The sequence below is a fragment of the Stegodyphus dumicola genome, chromosome 8 (genome assembly GCF_044657685.1).
Source record: "Stegodyphus dumicola isolate Sdum_Otavi_A_Nest chromosome 8, ASM4465768v1".
Classification (NCBI taxonomy): domain Eukaryota; kingdom Metazoa; phylum Arthropoda; class Arachnida; order Araneae; family Eresidae; genus Stegodyphus; species Stegodyphus dumicola.
Genome location: NC_140775.1, coordinates 36,646,892 through 36,668,907, shown reverse-complemented (window position 1 = coordinate 36,668,907; position 22,016 = coordinate 36,646,892). Strand labels below are relative to the sequence as shown.

Below are 22,016 nucleotides of genomic sequence, written 5' to 3'. Positions count from 1 at the left end.
CATAATCATTTGGGTTTAAGGCTTGATCACCCTTAAATGTCAATTATAGATTTAACAAAATTGTGCCTAACATATTTAAAATGATTAAAGGTGTTTTATTTTTCAAAATCTCTCTGTATGATGTGATTATAGTTGTCTTATAATATTTTGTCATCATAAATGCTATTTATTAAGTGTAACTAGGAGTATGTAAAAATTGCAATTTTCCTTTATCATAAAGAATGTTTTCTTATTTTATTGTAACGGTTCTCTAATCTTTAGTCACCTTGAGATTTTATACGCTCTACTTTTATCTTGAAACTGTATGTGTTATACTACATATTTATAGCGTGAAACATGTTTTGCATCAAAAGTTGGTATGTGAATTTTGTTTCTTGTATAGCATGAGAAGTATTGTATGTCATGATATTCTATTACTGTGCCTTTGAGGACTCACTGTTAATGCATTTACCACCACAACTGTCTTATGTCTTGCAAGTTAACTTTGTTTACGCATGATATTTCTGTGTTTGTGTATCCATATATCCTCTTAAATGCTGAATTCTGTGCAAATAGAACAGAATGTAGGTTATGAACTATATGAACAATGTTCAAATTGTTTGACATCTCGACTACTTTTGTGGACTGTGTACTTTTTTTTAACGCACACTTATTATCAATTATGTGCCTAGTTCTTCAATATTTTGAACAAATTATGTGAATGTGCAATGATTATATCACTTATTACTGAGTACACGTGTTAGAGACTGTGCCTGAATACTCAGTACGGTAATTATGTTAAATTTATAGACTTTTTGGTATTATGGACTCTAATATTTTTCATGGACTTTTAAAATGAATGCTTCCATTACTGTGCGTGATGCACAGAAGACTATCAATTGAACTTTAATCATCTGCGCCAACAGTGTTAAATTGGATTCTTTGCACAATTATCCATATACTTTGGTGTTAAACGATAGCAATGTAACTAAGTGATCTCCATGTTTTAATATGTTAGAAATTGTATGTTTATTTATAGCACATTTGGTTATGTTATTTGTCTGGCATTTGTATACTATGTACTTTTATTTATTATGTAAATAGCAATTTGTGTGTAATATATGTATTTTTAACCAGCACTTTCACATGAATTGGCATGTGTTGATATGAGGCTCCCTCTTAACACTAGGAATGTTCTTCGTGTACATAGGAATTTTTTTTTTTTACCCTTTTTTTTTTTTTCCGAAGTAGGGGTGGATATGTGACGAGGTCACATTGAATTAATTATTTACTACGTTATGGCAATATTTAGATATTTGCATCAGATTCCTTTGGTGACAGTTTCATTTTTTTCGCCAACTTGTGTTGTAAGGTGAGGAACAGATTTCATCAGACAACTGTTGTAAGCGGAAGAAAGTATTGTGTCAGACAACTAGCGTCTTCACTTCTGTTTGCCTGGGTAGCTGAAGGTATTTTGCGATTGGTTGCCTTCTGACGCTGGATCTTTTTTCATTGGGCGGCAAAACTTAACTGTGGAACTTTATAAAAGGCGGTATTTTTTGTCTACCAGGGGGGAGGAGAAGGAGAAGATTGTGAAGGTGCGAGATGGAGACGCTGCATAGAGAAAGACAGTAAGAGTGGAGGTAAAATGCAAACTTTTAGGAGTTTATCGTGCAAGCTTTCTTTAGTCTCCCAGTATGTATGAAAGAAGCGAGTTTCTTTCTCTTTGATGTTTTAGCTGCAAAATTTAAGCTAATCTCCTTTTTCCCGGGCTTGGCATTTTCGCCCGGCATCCCGATGAAGAGTACCTGCATGTGTATGAGCTGAAATACACCAAGTCTTCGAAGGGCTCTGTGGAAGAATTGACCTATCTTTTTGTTCTGAGTGCGGAGGCCTCATATCATCATGTGACATACCGGATTTAAAAAAAAGGAATATCTCTTCAGTATTGTCAGTATCCAATAAAGCAAGAATTAAATCTGTTTTTCACATGTTTGTCACTCTCTCGTCACGGCGGGCTATAGACCTGGATCTTGTCCTGGGGTAAGTTGCCACTATATTCCTGTTTATCATAACATGTGACATATACGTTTGCCACCACAACCAACAAAATAATCATTACCACAGTATATGGTATTATTTGAAATTTATTGTTATCATGTTATTTTATTAAAGCGAGGTGTGCGTAGATCATAGATTCGTTCCTTGCCTAAATTGCGCAATTCGTAGATGTTTTTTTAAGTTTAAACAGGATGCTGTGTACATGGTATTCTTTGAAATTTAATCTTGTTATGTTAATTTATTAAAGCGAGGTGTGCGTAGTTCGTAGATTTGTTCGTTGCCTAAATTGTGCAATTCATAGATTTTTTTTAAGTTTAAACAGGATGCTGTGTACATGGTATTCTTTGAAATTTATTCTTATGTTAATTTATTAGAGCGAGGTGTGCGTAGTTCGTAGATTCGTTCCTTGCCTAAATTGTGCAATTCGTAGATTTTTTTTTAAATTTAAACAGGATGCTGTGTACATGGTATTCTTTGAAATTTATTGTTATGTTAATTTATTAAAGCGAGGTGTGCGTAGTTCGTAGATTCGTAGCCTACATTGTGTCATTCGTAGATGTTTTTTTAAGTTAAAACATGTCGCTGTGTACATGGATTCTTGTCAAATATTTTTGGTTAGAAACTTTATGTTTTTGCTATCTAAATTTTTTGTTTTTGTTTCGGATTTTTAGCTTAAATCGTGTGTTCAAAACGTAGTTTTTGCATGTGCGAAAACCGCGTTTTTGGAGACATTTTAGGCTTAAAGTTCGAAATATAGACAAAAAATTTAGATAGTAATATGGCAGCGTGAAATGTTTGGTGGGAAATTTGGCGACTTCAGGGAGCATATCAGAGTAGTTCCGATTTCATAAATGCTACTTTATATTTGCATTTCAGTGGACACACGATCAAGTAGCCATAAAGGAGTCACTTTGTTTTTCAATGTGTTTACTGAATTTATCAGGGTTAGATTGAATGAATTCTTTTATCTGTTCGATTAGAGATAAAAACCTTAATAGAACTTTACCTCTGCTGAGCCATCGGACTTCTGCATGCAAGATGAGTTTGACTGTTTTATCTTCGGTGTCTTCTCATCAAATTAGAGAGAAAACCATTTGCATACTTCGAAGTCTGTCTTCAGTTGAGATTGCATATTATCAGCAATTGCTTCTCGGTCGCGGACAGTTAACCGACACCAGTTAGCCAACAGGACATTTAGCCGACAAGGACACGTAGTCGACAGGACGTTTAGCCGACACGGACAGTTAGCCGACAGTACATTTAGCAGACACGGACATTTAGTTGACAAGGACAGTTAGCCGACAGGACATTTAGCAGACAAGGACACTTAGCCAACAAGAACACTTAGCCGACAGGACATTTAGCCGACAGGTCATTTAGCCGACACGGACAGTTAGCCGACAGGATATTTAGCCGACACACAGAATTCGCCGTCAGGGCATTTAGCTACAGGACAGTTAGCTGTCAAGACATTTTGTCAACAGGACAATAAGCCGACAGCGATGTTTAACTGACGTGTACCCAATAATTATTTAAATTTGCAATCAATTACAAAATTCTCGACTTCTCAGTAAGTTCAATATCTAAGTTATTTTTTTCATCTATCAGTAAAATTCAGTTTTCGATTCTTGAAGATCTCATATGTGCTTTAAATTATTGCGTTAATGTAGTATTGTTTGATATGTATTGTGCTGTTTGGTGTATATTGGCCAAATTGAAAAAGCGCTGAAATTTCTCGTCAGAGAATCTGAATTAAATTTCGAAAGGAAAAAAGAATTTTTTTAGCTAAGTACAACAGTCACTTAATTACATTTTAACACGGGATCTTCAAAAATTATTCGTAATGCTTCTTCATTTAATCAAATGGGTTCTTTTGAACACTTTCACATGATTAATAATTTCCCTTGTTTACTTAATGATAATAATTTTCCAATCGTCCTCTTCCAAATGCTTTCAAATTTCTAATATCTTTACATTTCATTAATATTTTATTCATCACATCATGTTACATTCTTTCCCTTACAAAATCGTTTGGTTCCTCCTACTAATGAAATTTCCTTTCCCTGTCCTATGAAGCGATGCAGTCGCACATGTAGGTATCCAGCCATTGCCTTACCCTGTATATAGCAAGTGAAATTACTGAGCATATCTTTTTTCTGTGCTAGCACTAAGTTCAGGAGATTTGAATGCGAAGCATTCAGATACCATTTTATCGAAGTAGGAGGTGATGAGCAATTATAGTGATTTGGCGGATACTGTATAGGCATAACTTGCTTGTGAGAATCCGCAGTGAGGTGGGATCATTCATTTCTCGTTACAAAGCGCAGTTACTGAGAGACATCGTAGGCTAGACTGAACTGGCTGCTGTCTTTAGCGTAGTAGGAGTAGACCGTTCTGAAAAATCTGAATAATGCAATAAAAGTTATTGTATATGTAGTTTAGTTAGGTATTCAGTAACTGTGCGGTAGTGGTCCAAGTCATAAACTCTTATGGTCAGTGTACCTCCACTTAGGTTTCCATGATATTTTTTTATATTTAATTGCTCTTCAAAATCTTCTTTCATCTTATCCCAATCCGCCGTGAAGTCTGTTAACACTAGAGGTGGAATGTGTCCTGCTTTTTTGTTGGGTGTAATAAATTCACCTTCCTCTGCTTCCTCAGGATTTAGTTTCTCGAATTTACTTTTTTTGAGCTGGTTTTTCTATTTCGGAATTTGATAAAGTTCTCTTATGAGTTATTCTAGGGCTTATGTATCCTTCTTTATCTATTGTGGTTTTCTTTTTGATTCTAGATTTTTGACTATTATCAGGTAATAGCAGTAATATCAGGTTGACATGTTTCCTGTGTTGGATTATTTAGGGTTTCTTTTTGTTTCATTTCATTAATGTATAATTCTAAGATTTGTATATCCTTTTTCATAGCATTGACATGAGTTAAGTTAACTTCAGTCGCATTATTTGGATTAAATGCATTTTGATAAGCATGAAACTCAGAAAGCATAAGTTGCTTAAGTTTTTCTAAGTTATGGCTGGTAACTTCCAAATTTCTGTGATTACACACAGATTTGATACGGTTTTCAATCACCTCCTTGTCCATGATGTGCATGAATCCTAACTTTTAACCTAATGGCAATAAGCATAATGAAAACGTACTTATCATGAACATCAAGAAGAGACAACAGCAACTCAGGATCAGCTTCAGTGGTGAGAGCAATGTCTTTTTCCCTTCACAAAATCGCAGGAATAAAGCAACAACCATTCGACGTATTATAACTCAGAAAGCACAAAATTTATGAGTTTTGAGGATGGTGGTATGAACTGCTAATTATAGAGGTCGCAAATAATTTATACTTTTGCTGGTCTTAAAAATTCACTTCTTTTAATTGTTTTTAATAACAAAATAAGATATATTTGCTAAACTAACCCTCACTGCCATATGCTTCTGTAAAAACGTATAATTCAAGAATGACAGTAATTTTTATTGCATTATTCAGATTTTTCATGACAGGGAAAGGAAATTTCATTAGTGGGAGGAGCTAAACGATTTTTTAAGGGAAGGAATGTAACACGATGTGATGAGCAAAATAGTAATGTAACGTAAAGATATTAGAAATTTGAAAGCATTTGGAAGAGCGAGATTGGAAAATTAATATCATTAAGTAAACAAGAAAACTTATTAATGATGTGAAAGTTGATTAAATAACAGAAGCTTTATGGATAATTTTTGAAGATCCCATATTAAAATGTAATTAAGTGACCGCTGTACTTATCTAAAAACATTCTTTTTCCTTTCGAAATTTAATTCATATTCCCTGACGAGAAATTTCAGCGCTTTTTCAATTTGGCCAATATATACCAAGTAGCACGATACATATCAAACAATGCTAAATTAACACAATAATTAAAAGCATGTGTGAGATCTTTAAGAATCGAAAACTGAATTTTACTGATAGGTGAAAAAAATAACTTTGATATTGAACTTATGGAGAAGTCGAGATATTTTGTAATTGATTGTAAATTTAAATAATTATTGGGTGCGCGTCAGCTAAACATCACTGTCGGCTTATTGTCCTGTTGACAAAATGTCTTGACAGTTAACTGTCCCATAGCTAAATGCCCTGACGGCGAATTCTGTGTGTCGGCTAACTGTCCGTGTCGGCTGAATGTCCTGTCGGCTAACTGTCCATGTCGGCTAAATGACCTGTCGGCTAAGTGTCCGTGTCGGCTAAATGTTCTGTCAGCTAACTGTCCGTGTCGGCTAAATGACCTGTCGGCTAAGTGTCCTTGTCGGCTAAATGTCCGTGTCTGCTAAATGTACTGTCGGCTAACTGTCCGTGTTGGCTAAATGACCTGTCGGCTAAGTGTCACGGATCCATTGCTTCTATTCTGCTTAAAACAATGCTGTCTGATAATTGAAGGTCCTGAATCGCATTGATGATTTCATGCTTGTCAGAGAATCTATCAAAGAGGCTGCAAGAAATGCTTCCTTCAGCAACTATCTTGAAATGGTTTTTCTTCTTCGCCAGCATGTGAGCAGTTTTAAATGAAGCAGTTATTGCATTTTTTGCACTTGGAAACTGGCCTAACCACTACTCATTTCTGTGCTGAAAGCTTCAATTTCAGTTCGCATACTTTCTTCTTCCCAATTTCGAAACCCTCTGGGTAGTTCATCGCAAACGTTCCACGATTCGTCTGAAAAAGACTTCTTGGCCAATGCTACAGAGCCACCACACAGCAAACACACGCTCTTCCCTTTCGCAGCAATACATTCTGGAATTGTATATCTTCTGCCTTTTGCTAGGCGCACTCATCATACTGCAAACGTTAAAAAAAAAAAAAAAAAAAAAAAAGTCACTAAGCCCAATGCAGAAAGGATGCTGAACAAGACTGAGTGCACCACTAACACTGTCACTGCCAAAAGCTCAAAGAAGACTGATGAAGAATGCGGGTCAAAAGTTGCCCTTAGCACCTTGTTAAATACTTAATATAATTGTATCATACAGTTGAGTCATGGGTCAACTCTGACCTGCAGTTCCCTCCACTTTTGTCGCTCGCTGTCAGCCCTTTTTGGTGTGGTGAGATTTGTAATATCGTGCCCCCAATCTTAAAACTTTATTGTCCTATTAACCTGCGAGAACGTGCCCAGTTGTTACAAAAACATAATACAGAAATTACTCTTTTTGATGAAATTTTTCGACCTTCTCAGTAGCTGCATTCAAGGTCATGTACATGTCATTCACAGGTATTTCCGGAATTTATCTCTCCTTCTTTTTTCAGAAATTGGATAGCTGATCCTGCTAGGCCCGAGGTGTGCGTTCGCATTGTCATTTTAAACCGGACAGAGGAGATAAGAAGGATCAAGGTAAGACACGCCATCACCCTCGATGTGTCCGAAACTCAAGACAAGGCCAACCGAGTTTCTGACCCCTTCTATTTGCAATCTCAAGGAAGAATGCTGCAACAAAAAAAAAAAAAAAAAAAAAAAAAAAAGTTTTCCTGAAGCTTGATGGGCACTATGCAAGGTCATCTCGGGCACCAGGTTGAGTACCCTGGATGTAAAATATTTTGGTTTGAGATGTATGCCAAGCAGATATGGAGCAAAATTATTGATCACACAAATTTATGCTAAAATGATCGTTTCTTCAATAACAAGGTATTTTACTTAGTGCTGAAGTGAAATTAAGAATGGGGATTTCCACATGTTTTCTTGCAAGGAAATAAACCAAATGCGCATGAGTAAAGCATAAAAAAAATTTTGTTGGTGACTTTAAGGTCTGGATATTGGATGTCCGGATCTTGGACTTTGTACTGTATTTTGAACTTTGTTGTGTTCATATTTTTCATTCAAAAGTTCAACAGAGGTAAAACAAAAGTATGTAACTGTTAAAATTTTAGTGATTTGTTTGCGTACTGTATATAGTATTAAACAAAATTTTCTCTTGCGTTATTTTTATGGTAATTTAGAGTATCATTACTTTTTACCTGTTTCAATGATTCATATGACTAAACCCAATAAAATATTTCTGAAAAAAATGTGTCACTCTTCCACTCCCCTTTAGCTATGCTGCTGTTGACTACCAATTAACCCTTTGACACACGGTGGCCGCGCCCTTAAACCACCAATTTTCAAATTTTTTCCTCCTCTTCCTTCCAAAATTTTTGAGTGAAAATCAATTGATTACTGATCTTTTACCTCTAAATAACACAAAATGACTTCAGAATCATACATGTTTTAGGTCTTAGTACTTCAAATCGGATGCCTTTTAAAATATGTTTTCAATGAGACAAAATAACTTCCTTTTATTAATATAAACAACTTTAAATTTCAAAAGTTATTCATTGCACATCATGATTTCAATCATAAACAATAAAAAATAGCAATAATTAAACTGCATATGTAAAAACAACCCTCTATATGTAGGCATTTGTGTTGTGGTTTCAGGGCACGACCACTGCCCCACTAGAGCATTGTGGCACAATGCTATAGAGGCTCGGTGGTCGCACCTTGAAACCACTGCTCTTCACAATGGCGTTTGCTTGCTTCTCGAATAGGAATGTTTATTTTTACTCGGATATAGATAAGGGGTTTTGAAATCACAGAGTTATTTTTTTACTAAACAATACATGCATCTGCCCAGTAAAAGGTCTTTCTTTTCCAGCAACTTCAACACATTTGCTCCCCAAGCTAGTATTGTGATTTTATAAATTCTTTCTTGTGGTTTAAATTTTATGTACATATACTTTGCTGTAATTAAAAATAGAAATCGCATAAAGTTTTATTTAAATTTAAAATATTTTCTGAAAATTTTGGCACGAAATACGAATAAAATAAGTCTTAAAAACTCAGTACAATAAGGATAAAAAAAAGACTCGGTGTTTTTTTTTTTAATTTCAAAGAACAAATATTTTTTGTGACATTCTTCAAAGCATGTTTTGTCTTCTTGGTACATGTATGCCCACATTGCACGTTTCGCCACATGTATCTTTTTCTATGAGGTTTCTTCCTTGTGCTAGAAAATATACACTGATTGGATATAAAATGGGAAACGAATTATCCGTATCAAAACCAAAAAGACTAAGCCCCTCCGCATTAACATAAAAAAACCACAAATTCCATGTGCCAGATGAAAAGAAACTAAATAACGCTGGACATATACCAGTGAAATTTAGATCCAATCAGTGTACATTTTCTAGCACAAGGAAGAAACCTCATAGAAAAAGATACATGTGGCGAAACGTGCAATGTGGGCATGCATGTACCAAAAAGACAAAACATGCTTTGAACAATGTCACAAAAAATATTTGTTCTTTGAAATTAAAAAAACAACACTGAGTCTTTTTTTATCCTTATTGTATTGAGTTTTTTAATCCAGTAGCCAAACATCCTTATTATGTAGGTACTTTGACTGCTACAGAAAAATTACATAAATGTTTATTTTTAAACTTTTTCTGATGATTTACTTTGTAAAATAATGTAAAAAATGTATATATTATATATTATGCAATTCCTACATGCATTTTGTTTTAAATTCATAAATTTCGTCATTTATTGGAAACGCGCACGGAGAAAGGTAAGTTTTTTTTTCCTGCTTACCTCGGTTAAGTTTCAAGTCCTAGATGCGCGGTGGTTTCAGAGTGCGACCACCACCCACAGAACAATGGGCAAGAGTAGATTTTTTTAAATTCATATATTATTTGTCTGTAGGATCATAATATTCAATTTCTAGAGTTTTTAGTTAAAAAAATTATAAAAATAATATCGCGCACGTCAAAGGGTTAAGTAATGTGCAATCAGGTTAAAATTTTAGCCCTTGGTAACAGTTAGTGACATTTAAATACTCAGTTCAACCTAGCTTCCACCATAGGCTTTATGTTTTAAGAGAGCTTTGAAAGGACATTGACAGTGATAATAAGAATACATGCTCTCAACAGGTTGCAAAGAACCTGTTGAGAGCATTTTTGTATTTGTCAATGGCTAATTTCCCCATGTTAACCAGGAAAATTGCATTTCCAAAAAAGTTTTAGAACTTAAGAAATTTAATAAAGGCTCTTTGCAGAGGAACATATTATGAAATTTTACTGTTACATTCTTAAAAGATTTATGCAAATGTTTTGTTGATGTAAATTGGGAGATAAATAACAGGATACTTGCATATTATCAAAAATACCTTAACAGAAGTAGCTGAAGTTTCAGAATATGTCAACACTCTGACAAATATTCAGTTTCCAACATCACCTTTTTTGTGTAGATTCTTTTTGCTGTGTTGCAAGTTCCAGTGGCTTTTATAGAAAAATTTTGATTATTTTTTGCCTTGAATGCAATCTGAAAATTCTTTCTTGAAGGATTTTTCTATAATAGAAGAAATACGGGTGAAACTTCTGCAGGAAAACAGTTTTTTGCCGCAAAACCACTAAAGGAATAATGGTCCAAATCTTTTGGTAAAAATATATTTGCGGGTGCCTCTTGGCAATTTTTGGTGGTACATGAACACCGAGTTTGTGCATTTCTTTGACTTGTTATTTTAGCTTTCAGTAGCTTTCAGTAGTGGCGATTCTTGCGCCAAAGATCACCACTACACAGATCCAAAATGACAAGTTAAAAAATTACACAAGCTCTGTATCCATGTACACATCGACCTATTTTCACTTAATAAAACATCAGGGAATTGCACAAACGAGGCATTGTGCACTCCCTCGACTTTGCCCATGTACACATTGATCTATTTTCACTTAAAAAGTCAAAGGAGCAGAGAGTTCTACACTAGAGCCAAACAAAAAATATATAATCTTGATAAGCTATATTTTAAACAAAAATAACATAAAAAAAGAAATTCATCTTAGCACTACACAAAGGAAATATTCACTTACCTTATTTAGAAATTTTCGTGTCTTTGGTCTAATGAAATTCCTTAACAGCATCCAAAAACGTTATAAAACTATTTGAACTAGGATCTGTATACTGGCATCGCCACATAAATTCACAAAAATAACCTCCGTAGTGCTGGTACCCTCCGACATATGACCTTCATACAAATACATTTCCTTCATACAGATAGGACACTTATAAATGCTACTAAGTAAACTTTTACCATACTAGTTATTTACATTACAGTTAATGTTTTTTTCCCCTTCATTCCAAATTGTACAGAAACGTCAAATTATTTTTACTACATTCAGCCATCTTATCGTGCAAAACCACAAAATAACCAACATCCAACACAACTTATAAATCTTTTCCCATCATTCAAATTCACTGCAATCATGCAACCAATTACGTTATAATAGGCTTTTCATAATATTCAACTATTCAAGTTACCATAAATGAAAAAAAAAAAAAAAAAACTTGGCAATAATCCAAGGAGCATCCTTAAATATACTATAACCAATCTTTTATAAAGATGGCTGGGCCATGTGTTTAGATATGACAATGCATTTCCAACCAAAAAGATAACCTTTTCAAGAACTGAGGAAGTAAAACAAAAAGGAAGACCACCTACTAGATGGATAGATGTTGAACAAGATTTAAAGTTAATTGAAGTTAACCGATGGAAGATTATTGCACCAAATGGGGTCAGGTGGAGGAAACTTGGAGAGACAGCCTTGGCCTGTAACAGGCTGTGGAGCTTATGAAGAAGAAGAATCTTTTCTAAAAGAGATCACTACGAAATTTCTATCACTGCAAAAACCCGCATACTCCTCTGTCATTGGGACCATATTCAGAATTTGTGTGGATGGATATATGAAACATACATATGTATACGTACATTTCTCAATCTGATCCCGATAACAGAAGGATACGTGTTCTTTTTCTGGCATAAAATTCTCAAAATTGCACCAAGGTGGTTACAATAAGACATAAATACTAATAAAAGTAGTAATATTAATGCATAATTTTAGTGTGTATTAGGAGGTTGCTTCCTTTTACAACAATGCAACATTTTCAGTACAATTGAACTTTGTAAACTATTCAGTTCCAGAACAAAAACATCAAATGATGAATTGAGTCTTAAATTAAACACTCAAGTTGTCAACAAATGATTCACAAAGGTGTTTTGAGGTAACTATCACATAATAATGTGCAGAGAGTTCTGGAAATACCTATTTTAGAAATAGCTTGACTAGATTTCATTCTTGTCCAAAAATGTTTGTTTAGTACAAAGTCCGAAATCCGGATGTCCATTATCTGGAATGATCTAAAATTCGGACCTCAAAACCACCAACGTTTTTCTCGTAGTCTTTACACATGCACAGTTAATCTCCCCCCTTTGTGCATAATGAAACATCTGGAGAGTCCCAATTCTTAATTTCACTTGGACACTAAATAAAATACCTTTTTATTGAAGAAACAATCATTTTATCATAAAATTGTATGATCAGTAATTTGGCTCCTTTGCTGCGTATCTGCTTGGCACACATCTCAAATTGAAACATTCCACATAGATACATCCTTGATCTGATGCCAACCTGGCGAATCATTATTTATTATACTTTCCTTTCATCAACACATGACAAATTGAGTAATGACTCATGTAGCAATGCCTAAATATTTTTTACAACAAACAAATATGTATGATAGCGTCCAAGAAAGCCATAAATGCGTTTTTCCCCCCATGCTTCTTGCACCATATATTTTCAGAAAAATAATAGTGCAAGCCGTCCTTCGTTTTTCTCCCGGCTGAAACATGATTAATTCCATTTCACGTTCCTTTTATTGTATATACTCCTTCCAGCAGTCAAAAATTATGGTCATATCCAGAATAATATACTCATTTATAACCCTGGACAAACTTTCAGATGACCTTTCAGGCACCACTTTTATAAAACATTAAGCATGTGCAACCAAAAACTCCGGTCCATACGAAAGGGTTACTATTACGAAAAATAGCCAAAATCTCAACTTATCACAACACATTTGGCAATATTCACACAATTTTCCACAATGCTAGTTTCGCCAACATTATCAACATTGTGGTTACCGAAACACGTATTTCACTCAGCAAGCTTCCAGATTTCACAGACAACCAATACCACTTGGTGATTTTTTTTTTTCAGACAGAAACCAAGCAGAACTGTATGGTAAATATCAACCCTTTTTTGTTTAACTCCAAGTTCCAGTGGTTTTTATAAACATATCATGATATGTTTTGCCTTATACTTAGTTTTAAAATATAAGTTTCTGGAATTTGCCAGCAATGGAAGAAACTGCGGTGAAATTTCTGCAAGAATACAGAATTTTGCTTAACGTTTTCTAAAGGGAACGATGAGGTAATTCATTTCCTCGATAGCCATTGTTGCTGAGGGTTGCAGAAAGCCGAGACACCAGAATTCTCTGACTTTTTTTAAAGTGAAAACAGATTGCTATGTACTTTGGGAGAAGATTAGCGAAAAAAATTACAGAAAGATTTGAAGAAGAATGTGTTTTATTTTTAATATATCATATAATTCTTATTTTATAAGACAAATTTGTATTTTAAAGTGTTAAAATATGTTTTCTTTTTATATGTTGCTAATGTTTACCAACTTAGCATAAATATCAATAGTTTGAGAATCTTTCTAAAAAAAGGCACAAAAACCACCAGCTTGTACCTAATAAATAAATTTTACCTTTTCATCTGTAAAAAATCACCAAGTTGTGCCAAGGTTAATACATAAGTACCATAAATATTTATGATATAATAAAATAATGTTTGTGTAACTAAATTCTGAAGCAAATTTTAATTTTTTAATGTGAAAAATATCATTAAGATAATTTTTCAAGTTTCTGCATATAATTTGTTTTACAAGCAAGCCATTCTATTCCATGCATAGTTTTCCTCTTTATAATATTTTTTATTCTTGTGTGCGTGTGATAGAAAGGCTGCTAAATTGTGGCCAGAGTTTTATCACTGCTTTACCTTTATCTGGCAAACTCTTCTTCCAAGATCAGCTAGTAATCAGAACCAGTTTATTGCATGCATAAATTATCTTGTAAAATAGTGATAATACTTGTAAACTAATACTTTATTTAATAAATTATGTATTCATAGTATTGCTCATTTCATGAACAGCCACCTATGTCAGTGAGGCCTATTACATGCATATTTAGGATGACACATAATTATGTGAAAGTTTTATTAAAAGCTGATGGAATGTATTGATAACTATTTGTATTAATCCTTGGTTTTGCTCATTCTTTTAACGAGAATTGTGTTCCTTAGAGATTTTGTCTTATTCAGTTTTCTATTTCCGGTTAGAGTAGATTTAAGGGTGCCCCTTGTATTATCGTGAAGTTGTTGCTTCATTTATTGCCAAGTTGTTGTTTCATTTATGGTAACCTGAGTAGTTGAATGTTATGGAAACCCTATTATGACATAATTGGTTGCATGATTGCGATGAATTTGAATGATGGGAAAAGATTTGTAATGACTTGTTGCGTGTGTTGCTTAGGAAGTACGCTGCTGTTTTGTGGTTTAGACGATGAAATGGCAAAGTGTAGTAAGATTAATTTGAAGTTCTGTACGATTTGAAACGAAATGGGAAAAAACCATTAATTGACTGGTGTGTAAATGAAGGTTTACTTACTAGCTAGCCATTATAAGTTTTCTTTTTGTACGAAGGAAATGCGTATGGTCAAATGTAAAGATCATTCAGATAACTTTGAATGGGTTTTTTGCAAGAAAGGTTCATGCAAGAAATGCCACCGACAATCCAGCACAATAGAAGATATTTTTAACTCTTATTTTTGTGAATTTATGTGACAATGCTAGTATACAGATTCTAATTCAGATAATTTTAGAAAGTTTTTGGATGCTGTTAAGAAATTTCATGTGATTGAAGATAGAAAAATTTGTTAGCAAGGTAAGTGGATATTTCCTTTGTGTAGTGCTAAGATGAAGTTCTTTTTTTATGTTATTTTATTTTTGATTTAAAATTTAGTTTTTTGAGATTATAAAATTTTTTTTGTTGGCTTCTCCTTTGGCTTTTTAAATGAAAATCGATCGATGTGTACATGGATACCAAGTTTGTGCGATTCTTTGGCTATTTTGGCTTTGTTTAGTCAAAACGCCGATACACAAAGCCAAAATAACAAGTCAAAGAATTAATTGCACAAAGTCTGTATCCATGTACCGCCCAGAAAACACGAATTTTCGCCAAGGTGCACCCGTAAATATTTTATCCTGTTTCCTTTTAGATATTAAACCAATAACTTGCCATTTAATTCTTATTGCAGTTAGATTAACTTTAACTTTTTTGATAAATTTAAAACTGAAATTCCCATCAAGTAGTTCTTGCATAAATAAGTTTATAACTTTTTTTTTTTTTTTTTTTTTTTTTTTTACCATTTTGAAGGATTAAGATGATAATGCATACTTTGAAATAGAAAGATTTTAATGCTTAGCTTGTAATTCAGGTTTAAATTGTGTCCACTTTAATTAATTCGTGCTAAATCAGATAACGAGTGAGAATTGTAATATTAATACAATACAAAGTCCGAAATCCGGACTCATCGGAACTTCGGCGATTCTGGATTTGGAATTTTTCTGGATATTAAATCATCAATTTAAATCTAGTAAGATGGCATGTAGAAATTATAAAATTTAAAATATGAAATCGTGATTTATGAAACAATGAAGTATTTATGATCTAAAGGGTATCAAAATTTACAAAAAAAAAAAAGCTTAATATTTATTTGTTTACCTTATTAAACATTTCTTTCAATGTAAGTTGTTTTAAGTTGCTTTGTTTTTTGTGCTAATACTTTCTCTTTAATTCTGTAGACAGACATAATCTCTTGTTGAGTTACATTGTCGAAGTCCTGTAACTGCTGTTTCGAGAATTCCAACTAACTTGTCAATCGAAATTTTCTCGTTTTCAGTAACTTCTCTGTCACTTTCTTCACTATCGGTAGCGGCATTTTCTGGGTTTAGAACCATACTACAGATTTTGCCATTCATTAATTAATTATGATTGAGAAGCATTGTCATCACAATGAAAAACTTAATTTATATCATTTTCATTTATTACTGCTTCTCCACATTTCTTTACAAAATCTGTTAATTGGAAAATTTCACCTTTTTTTTTTTTGCGATATCCGAAAACCTTTAAAATTAACGGCTGTCATCATCAAATTTAGCTATGCATCATGAGCTTGGTTTCTAACAAGTTGTTCTATTAAATTTTATCCTACTTCTATCATGCATTGAGACAATTAAGCCTGAATTGTATTAGTTTAGTTATTTATTATATTTATGTCTATTTCCTGCATATGCTTAAGGCTTATCAGAGTTCTGAATAAATAAATTCCCACATATACTTAAGCCTTATTGAGGGCCAGTGCTAAATATTTTACTGCCTGATGCCAGGACTTAGAAAAGAAGGGCTAGCTCATAGAGCTTTTCCCCCTGAAGCAGAAAGTGAGAAGTGATGACGTAGCCATGATGACACTTAGCGCGCCAATATAATTCACAGCTTGGAAATTAGCGTTTTTGAACCACGTTTAAAATGAGCTGTGTGTGAAAGATAGCTATAATTTGGAAGAGGCAATGTTACTGCTTTATGCATTTTAGACTGAACCATTAAAATATTTAATAATGCTTACTCAATTTTAAAATAATAGATAAAATGTGCTACTCTTTTAACATAAAGTTCCGTGATTTTTTTTATTTTCATTTGCAGGTTTTTTTATTTAATGCACGTTTATTTCTAATCATTTTTTTATTTGCATGCTAACTGAGAGAATTTTTATACTGCTTCTAAGATAACTATAATAGCAGCTATTTAAACTTACTCAAAAAACAACTTTACATTGACGTAGGTTTAAACATATATGACATATATGGCAACATTTCTGCTAACCTACGTTTGATTTTTTGCCTAATTGTAAATTTTACATTGTTATAATTCTCTTCGGATTCAATATAATAGATATTTTTTAAATAATTGTGTAATTTATACTTATATCTATATTACAATGAAATAAATGTATATAAGATTGTTACCTTAATTTTGACAAAATAGCTTTATTCAGAGTACCTAAAACAGTTATTTAATTTTTCAAAAGTGTGAGAAAATGAAGCAGGTCTTTTTATGCCAATTACTTTGATGTTTTATACTATTATATTTTATCTAGAATGCTAATCTAGTACAAAATCTAATCAATAATTAGTTACAAAGGATGCAATAAGAAAAACTTTAACAAGTACTTAACAAAATTAGTTTGTTAAATACTTGTTATTCTTGTTGGTGCTATTTTGGTACCATTCATAATACCGAAGATATTATCGATTAACTCGTAGAAATCAGATGCGTTCTGATTTCCTGTGTGGTAGAGTATACCTTTTGCGGTACTTTTTGAAAATAATGTTTTCTTTGGAGCGACTTTTTGTCTCTCGTTTCCCTTGACCATTAAATAATTTGGTTTTAGTTTGTGACACAATTTGATTTCTTCTCAATCTCTATTTAAAACCTCTTTAATAATATCAAAATTTAAAACAGTTACATCTTCTAAAACAAATCTTCTATCTAAAACGCGGTTTCTCAGTAATTTGAGGCAGAGCGCGAAATGAGACCTCTGATTAAAACAAACTGCACATTTTGAAAAGAACCAACTTAGTTTAGAGTCATAGCAGAGTTTTCAATCTATATGCATTTCATCGAAACTGAGAACGCATATTTTTTCTACAGAATACAAATATTCGCCTCTTTCCTTCTTTAGAGTAAGAACATCACTTTGAATTCTTGGACTACACTAAAATTTAGAAAACACTAAAAAATAAAATAAACACCATTTCTTTAATTTGACAATACTAGGTAAAGATATTCCAATTTTTTTTCTTAATTTTTTTTCTTTCCAAAAATCATAGCTTTAAGATAACAGAGCTCTTATTACAATGCAACGTGAAATATTTTCACTAGTCCACGTGATTTTTTTCTTCTTTTTCAGTAATGCATTAATCTGCATCTTTATAAAAATAGGCTTTAGACATTTTTCCAAATTCTCCGATTTGTGCTCCCACCCCCAAATTTCGCTATTTGAGATTTTAATTTCTGATACCAATTTCTGTCTAGATGTCGTCCACCTTCTTTGTCGCTGAACAAACATTCTAAAATTTTTCTTTTCTCTATTTTTCAATACTTTAATACAATTTAATACAATTTTCTAAGGATATTATTTTGTTCTTCAAATTATCAATGCATTCTTGTTTATCCTTAAACATTCAGGATGATCTACATTTTCATTTGTGAGTTTTATTTCAAAATCATCAAAATTTGATTTATTATTGTCATCATCAATTTCGATTTATTATTGTCATCATAATTTACTTTCGGCACAGCATTCCATTTCAACAGTTTCTTTTTGTGGCTATCCAAACAAGCGATTTTTCATATCATCTTCATAAACACTGCATAGAAAATGTTCGCTGCAGATTTTTCCGCTCTTCACATTAATAGAATCTTCTCTTTGACATTTGTGTATCCATTCTTTCGTTAAAAGCAAACTCTCATTTGGATCCTTTGGTCCATGAAATAAAATATCTCATCCTTTCATACTTCTGTAAGTCCTACGGCACGTTACTGCAGCGCAAAAAGCCATATTACGTAAACGATACTTTACAATATAGAATTTAAAATAAAAACTGACTAAAATTACATATATATAAATTATTTTAAATATATACATTATTAGAAAACAGATATATATATTATTAAAATTAATCTGGGATATGTAACCTCTAGAAAATCGTCTCGCAGCTCAATGAAACTACTGTTTTAAACGCGTGAAATCAGGACAGGTGGCATCACAGTGACGTCAGATTATTGCCTGTTACGTCCCCCAATTAGGCTCGCGTCGGCGAGGAGTCGAACAAAGAAATGAGCTAGCCCTTCTATTTATCCCTGGCCTGATGGGTCCTCCATGGGTCCTAAATTCTGCAACTCGCTGCTGCCGTACGAGCCCTGGTGCTAGTTCTGGGTTTATGTGAATAACAAATCAATTATTCTTAATTCAAATAGCCCTAAATGTAATCTTTGGTCTGTGAGTATCATCAACAAAATCTGTTTTTAGCATATGGAAAGAAATTTTTTGTAAATTTTTCCTTGTCAACGTTTTTAGCGCATTTAACTTAAATCTGTAATCATCACCAAGTGTAACGTCAACATAAAAGTTTACGATACTCCTTTATTATTCAATTATTAACATAAAAAATTGTTTAGGCATCGCTACATGAGTCATTACTCAAGTTGTCATGTTGTAATAAACATGTGGTGATGAAAGGAAACTATAATAAATAATGATTCGCCAGGTTAGCATCAAATCAGTGATGTATCTATGTGGAATGTTTTGGTTTGAGATGTGTGCCGAATAGCTATGCAGCAACAGAGCCAAATTACTGATCATACAAATTTATGCTACACTGATTGTTTCCTCAATAACAAGGTATTTTATTTATTGTCGAAGTGAAATTAAGAATCGGGACTCTCCAGATGTTTTATTATGAGGGAGAGAATCACATGTGCATGCATAAAGCCTACGCGAAAAACGCTGTTGGGGGTTTTGAGGTCCGGATTTCGGACTTTGTACTGTATTAGCTTTCTGAAATTGAAAATTGATATATCAAATGTTTAGTTGTTGAATGAACTATATTGTGGATATCAACATCATTTTAGTACTATATTTATTGTATCTTGTGATTTAAGCTTATTGAGCTTGAAAACTGTTTTTGATAATTAGAGAAAATAAAATCTTTATGTTTAATATTATCATAGCCTGTTTTTTATGACTATCATATCTAATATTTAAATTTTCAGACCTTTAAAAAGAACATGATTTAAAGTTAATAGGTTAATTCAGTTACTGATTGATTTTTAATGCTGTTTTCTCTATTTTGTGTTAATGTATATACTCATTGTTTTTAGAATCATCAACACTTATTCTTTTGCTTTGTAATATTTTGCTATTTTAATTTTAGTAATGCCATTCAAGGTTCCGTGAGCACTGTGCCATTTGCTGTATGTGGTAGAACCAGTGGTTTCTTTAAGAAGCAAATTTGTGTAGAAATAGTTGACCCATTAATGGCTGAAGAACTGACGTTATCTAAAACTTATGACTTTTTCATAAATCCAGTAATGTATGATGAACTGACGTTTCCTAAAGTTTATGACTTTATCATGAATTTGTCAAATTCTTTTGTTGAAGCAATGCATGGTTTAGATGATTTTCTAGTAATACTTGATGAACTGACGGTTACTAAAATTTATGACTTTATCATGAATTTGCCAAGTTCTTTTGTTGAAGCAATGCTGTGTTTAGATGATTTTCTAGATAATATTTTTGAAAAGGGAACAGTTGTTCTTGAAGAAAGAATGCTAGTGGAAAACTCCACTTTGACTGCAGTTGGCAAATTAATTATTGATAAAGATAAAGTAAAAATAATACCTCCTAATCCAGGGTTGAAGTATTTTGTAACTCCATTGACTTTGGACTCACTGACTAAGAAAGTGAGTGATTCAGCTAGGTTTCGCAAAAGTATGTGCATTATCGGATGTGCAGTAAGTTTATATTTGTTTGCTTCTACTGCAGTAAGAGGCTTTATAAAAATTAAACAACAAATAAATCGGGCAAAACATTTGAAAGAGATGGAAGAAGCAAGGTGTCTGCGATTGATGGCAGACAGTACCCGTAAATTACAAGCCAGATATAATAATTGTTCTAGGTGTGTTGTGTGCAGTGAATATCCTGTAGAACTTTTAATTAATGAGTGTGGCCATGCATGCTTATGTTTAAACTGTTCTCGGAAAATTCAGAACTTATGTCCAGTTTGTAGGTCTAAAATTGTCTCTTTTGTACCAGTCATTTTACCTTGATATCTGTGATAATTAATATATTTTTATTTTTAAATGTAGCCATTTTACTTGTATTTAATTAAAAATTATCTTGAGGGATTCATAAAACTGAAGAAAATTTTATTTAAATTGGTAAATTTCCTTTCATTCGTGAGACAAAATTTTTTTAAGAATGTTTTGAATGGGTGTGAAAGTGATGATTGTCTGCGCATCAGTTTGAAGGCTAAGCTGTAGATTAACAAATTTATGTGCATTCTTATTTCAAAATAATTAATTTATAATTTATTGTTTAAAATGAACTATAGTAAAGGTTTATTTGAATTTTGGTCACAAAATGGTTTATTTTATGAATAAAAATAAAATGCAACTCCTGAAAGAACCATAAAAAATTTGCATCTAAAGTAATATGCACCATAATGAAAACCTGGTACTTTTCCGTTATGCTACGCTTTTGAGAATCTGTGAAAGAGAAACCGAATGATGGCATCATATAGTAGCTATGTGTGTGAGTAAACTAGTATAATTAAACACACACTACAATAAAACTGCCAGAATGTCTGGCAAGTGCATAATGGAAAAGTACCAAAAATGTCATTAATTGGAATGCTTCTTTTCTGGGAGAGGAGAATAATTAAATGTTGCCTAGTATTTACTTGGTCAGTTATCTTGAAAGTTCAATTTCACATATTTTAACATACTATCAGATTACTTCATTTCTTTGCAATTGTTAACACACATTTTTAATATTTCTCAAATTTTGTCTTAAAATGTGCAAAATATTGAAAAATATGTTTGGTTATGTTGTTTATGATTAGTAGTGTACAAATTATTTTGAAACTCTGTTAAGAGTTAAATCAATAAGTAAAAAGTTTTTTAAAATATTAATATTTTACCAACAGAATTTGATGAAATCAGCTCAAGTTATTTAAAAAATTCTATTCGAGAATTACTTAGAATTACATCACTTTTAATTAAGAGAAAAAATAAATACATACTTTATAGAACTTCTGACAATAACAATATTCCTAAACTGAGTACTGTGCTTATTCTGGCATTACATCCTACATATATGCATAAGATATACTACAAACTATTACTACTGACACCACAGAATGTACTAGAATTAAATTTTTAAATTTATTAAAAAATTTTAGT

General features: G+C 32.6%; 1 protein-coding gene across 1 annotated transcript in view; it reads left to right on the top strand.

Annotated features, from left to right (window-relative positions):
- Positions 1-21,895, top strand: part of LOC118203828 (mitochondrial E3 ubiquitin protein ligase 1-like) — a 34,348-nt gene extending 12,453 nt beyond the window's left edge. Inside the window, exon 3 of the mRNA XM_085821738.1 lies at positions 19,988-21,895. Coding sequence (XP_085677864.1) covers positions 19,988-20,882 — 895 coding nt within the window. The 3' untranslated portion in view covers positions 20,883-21,895. The remainder of the gene's footprint in view (positions 1-19,987) is intronic.
- The last annotated feature ends 121 nt before the right edge of the window (positions 21,896-22,016 follow it).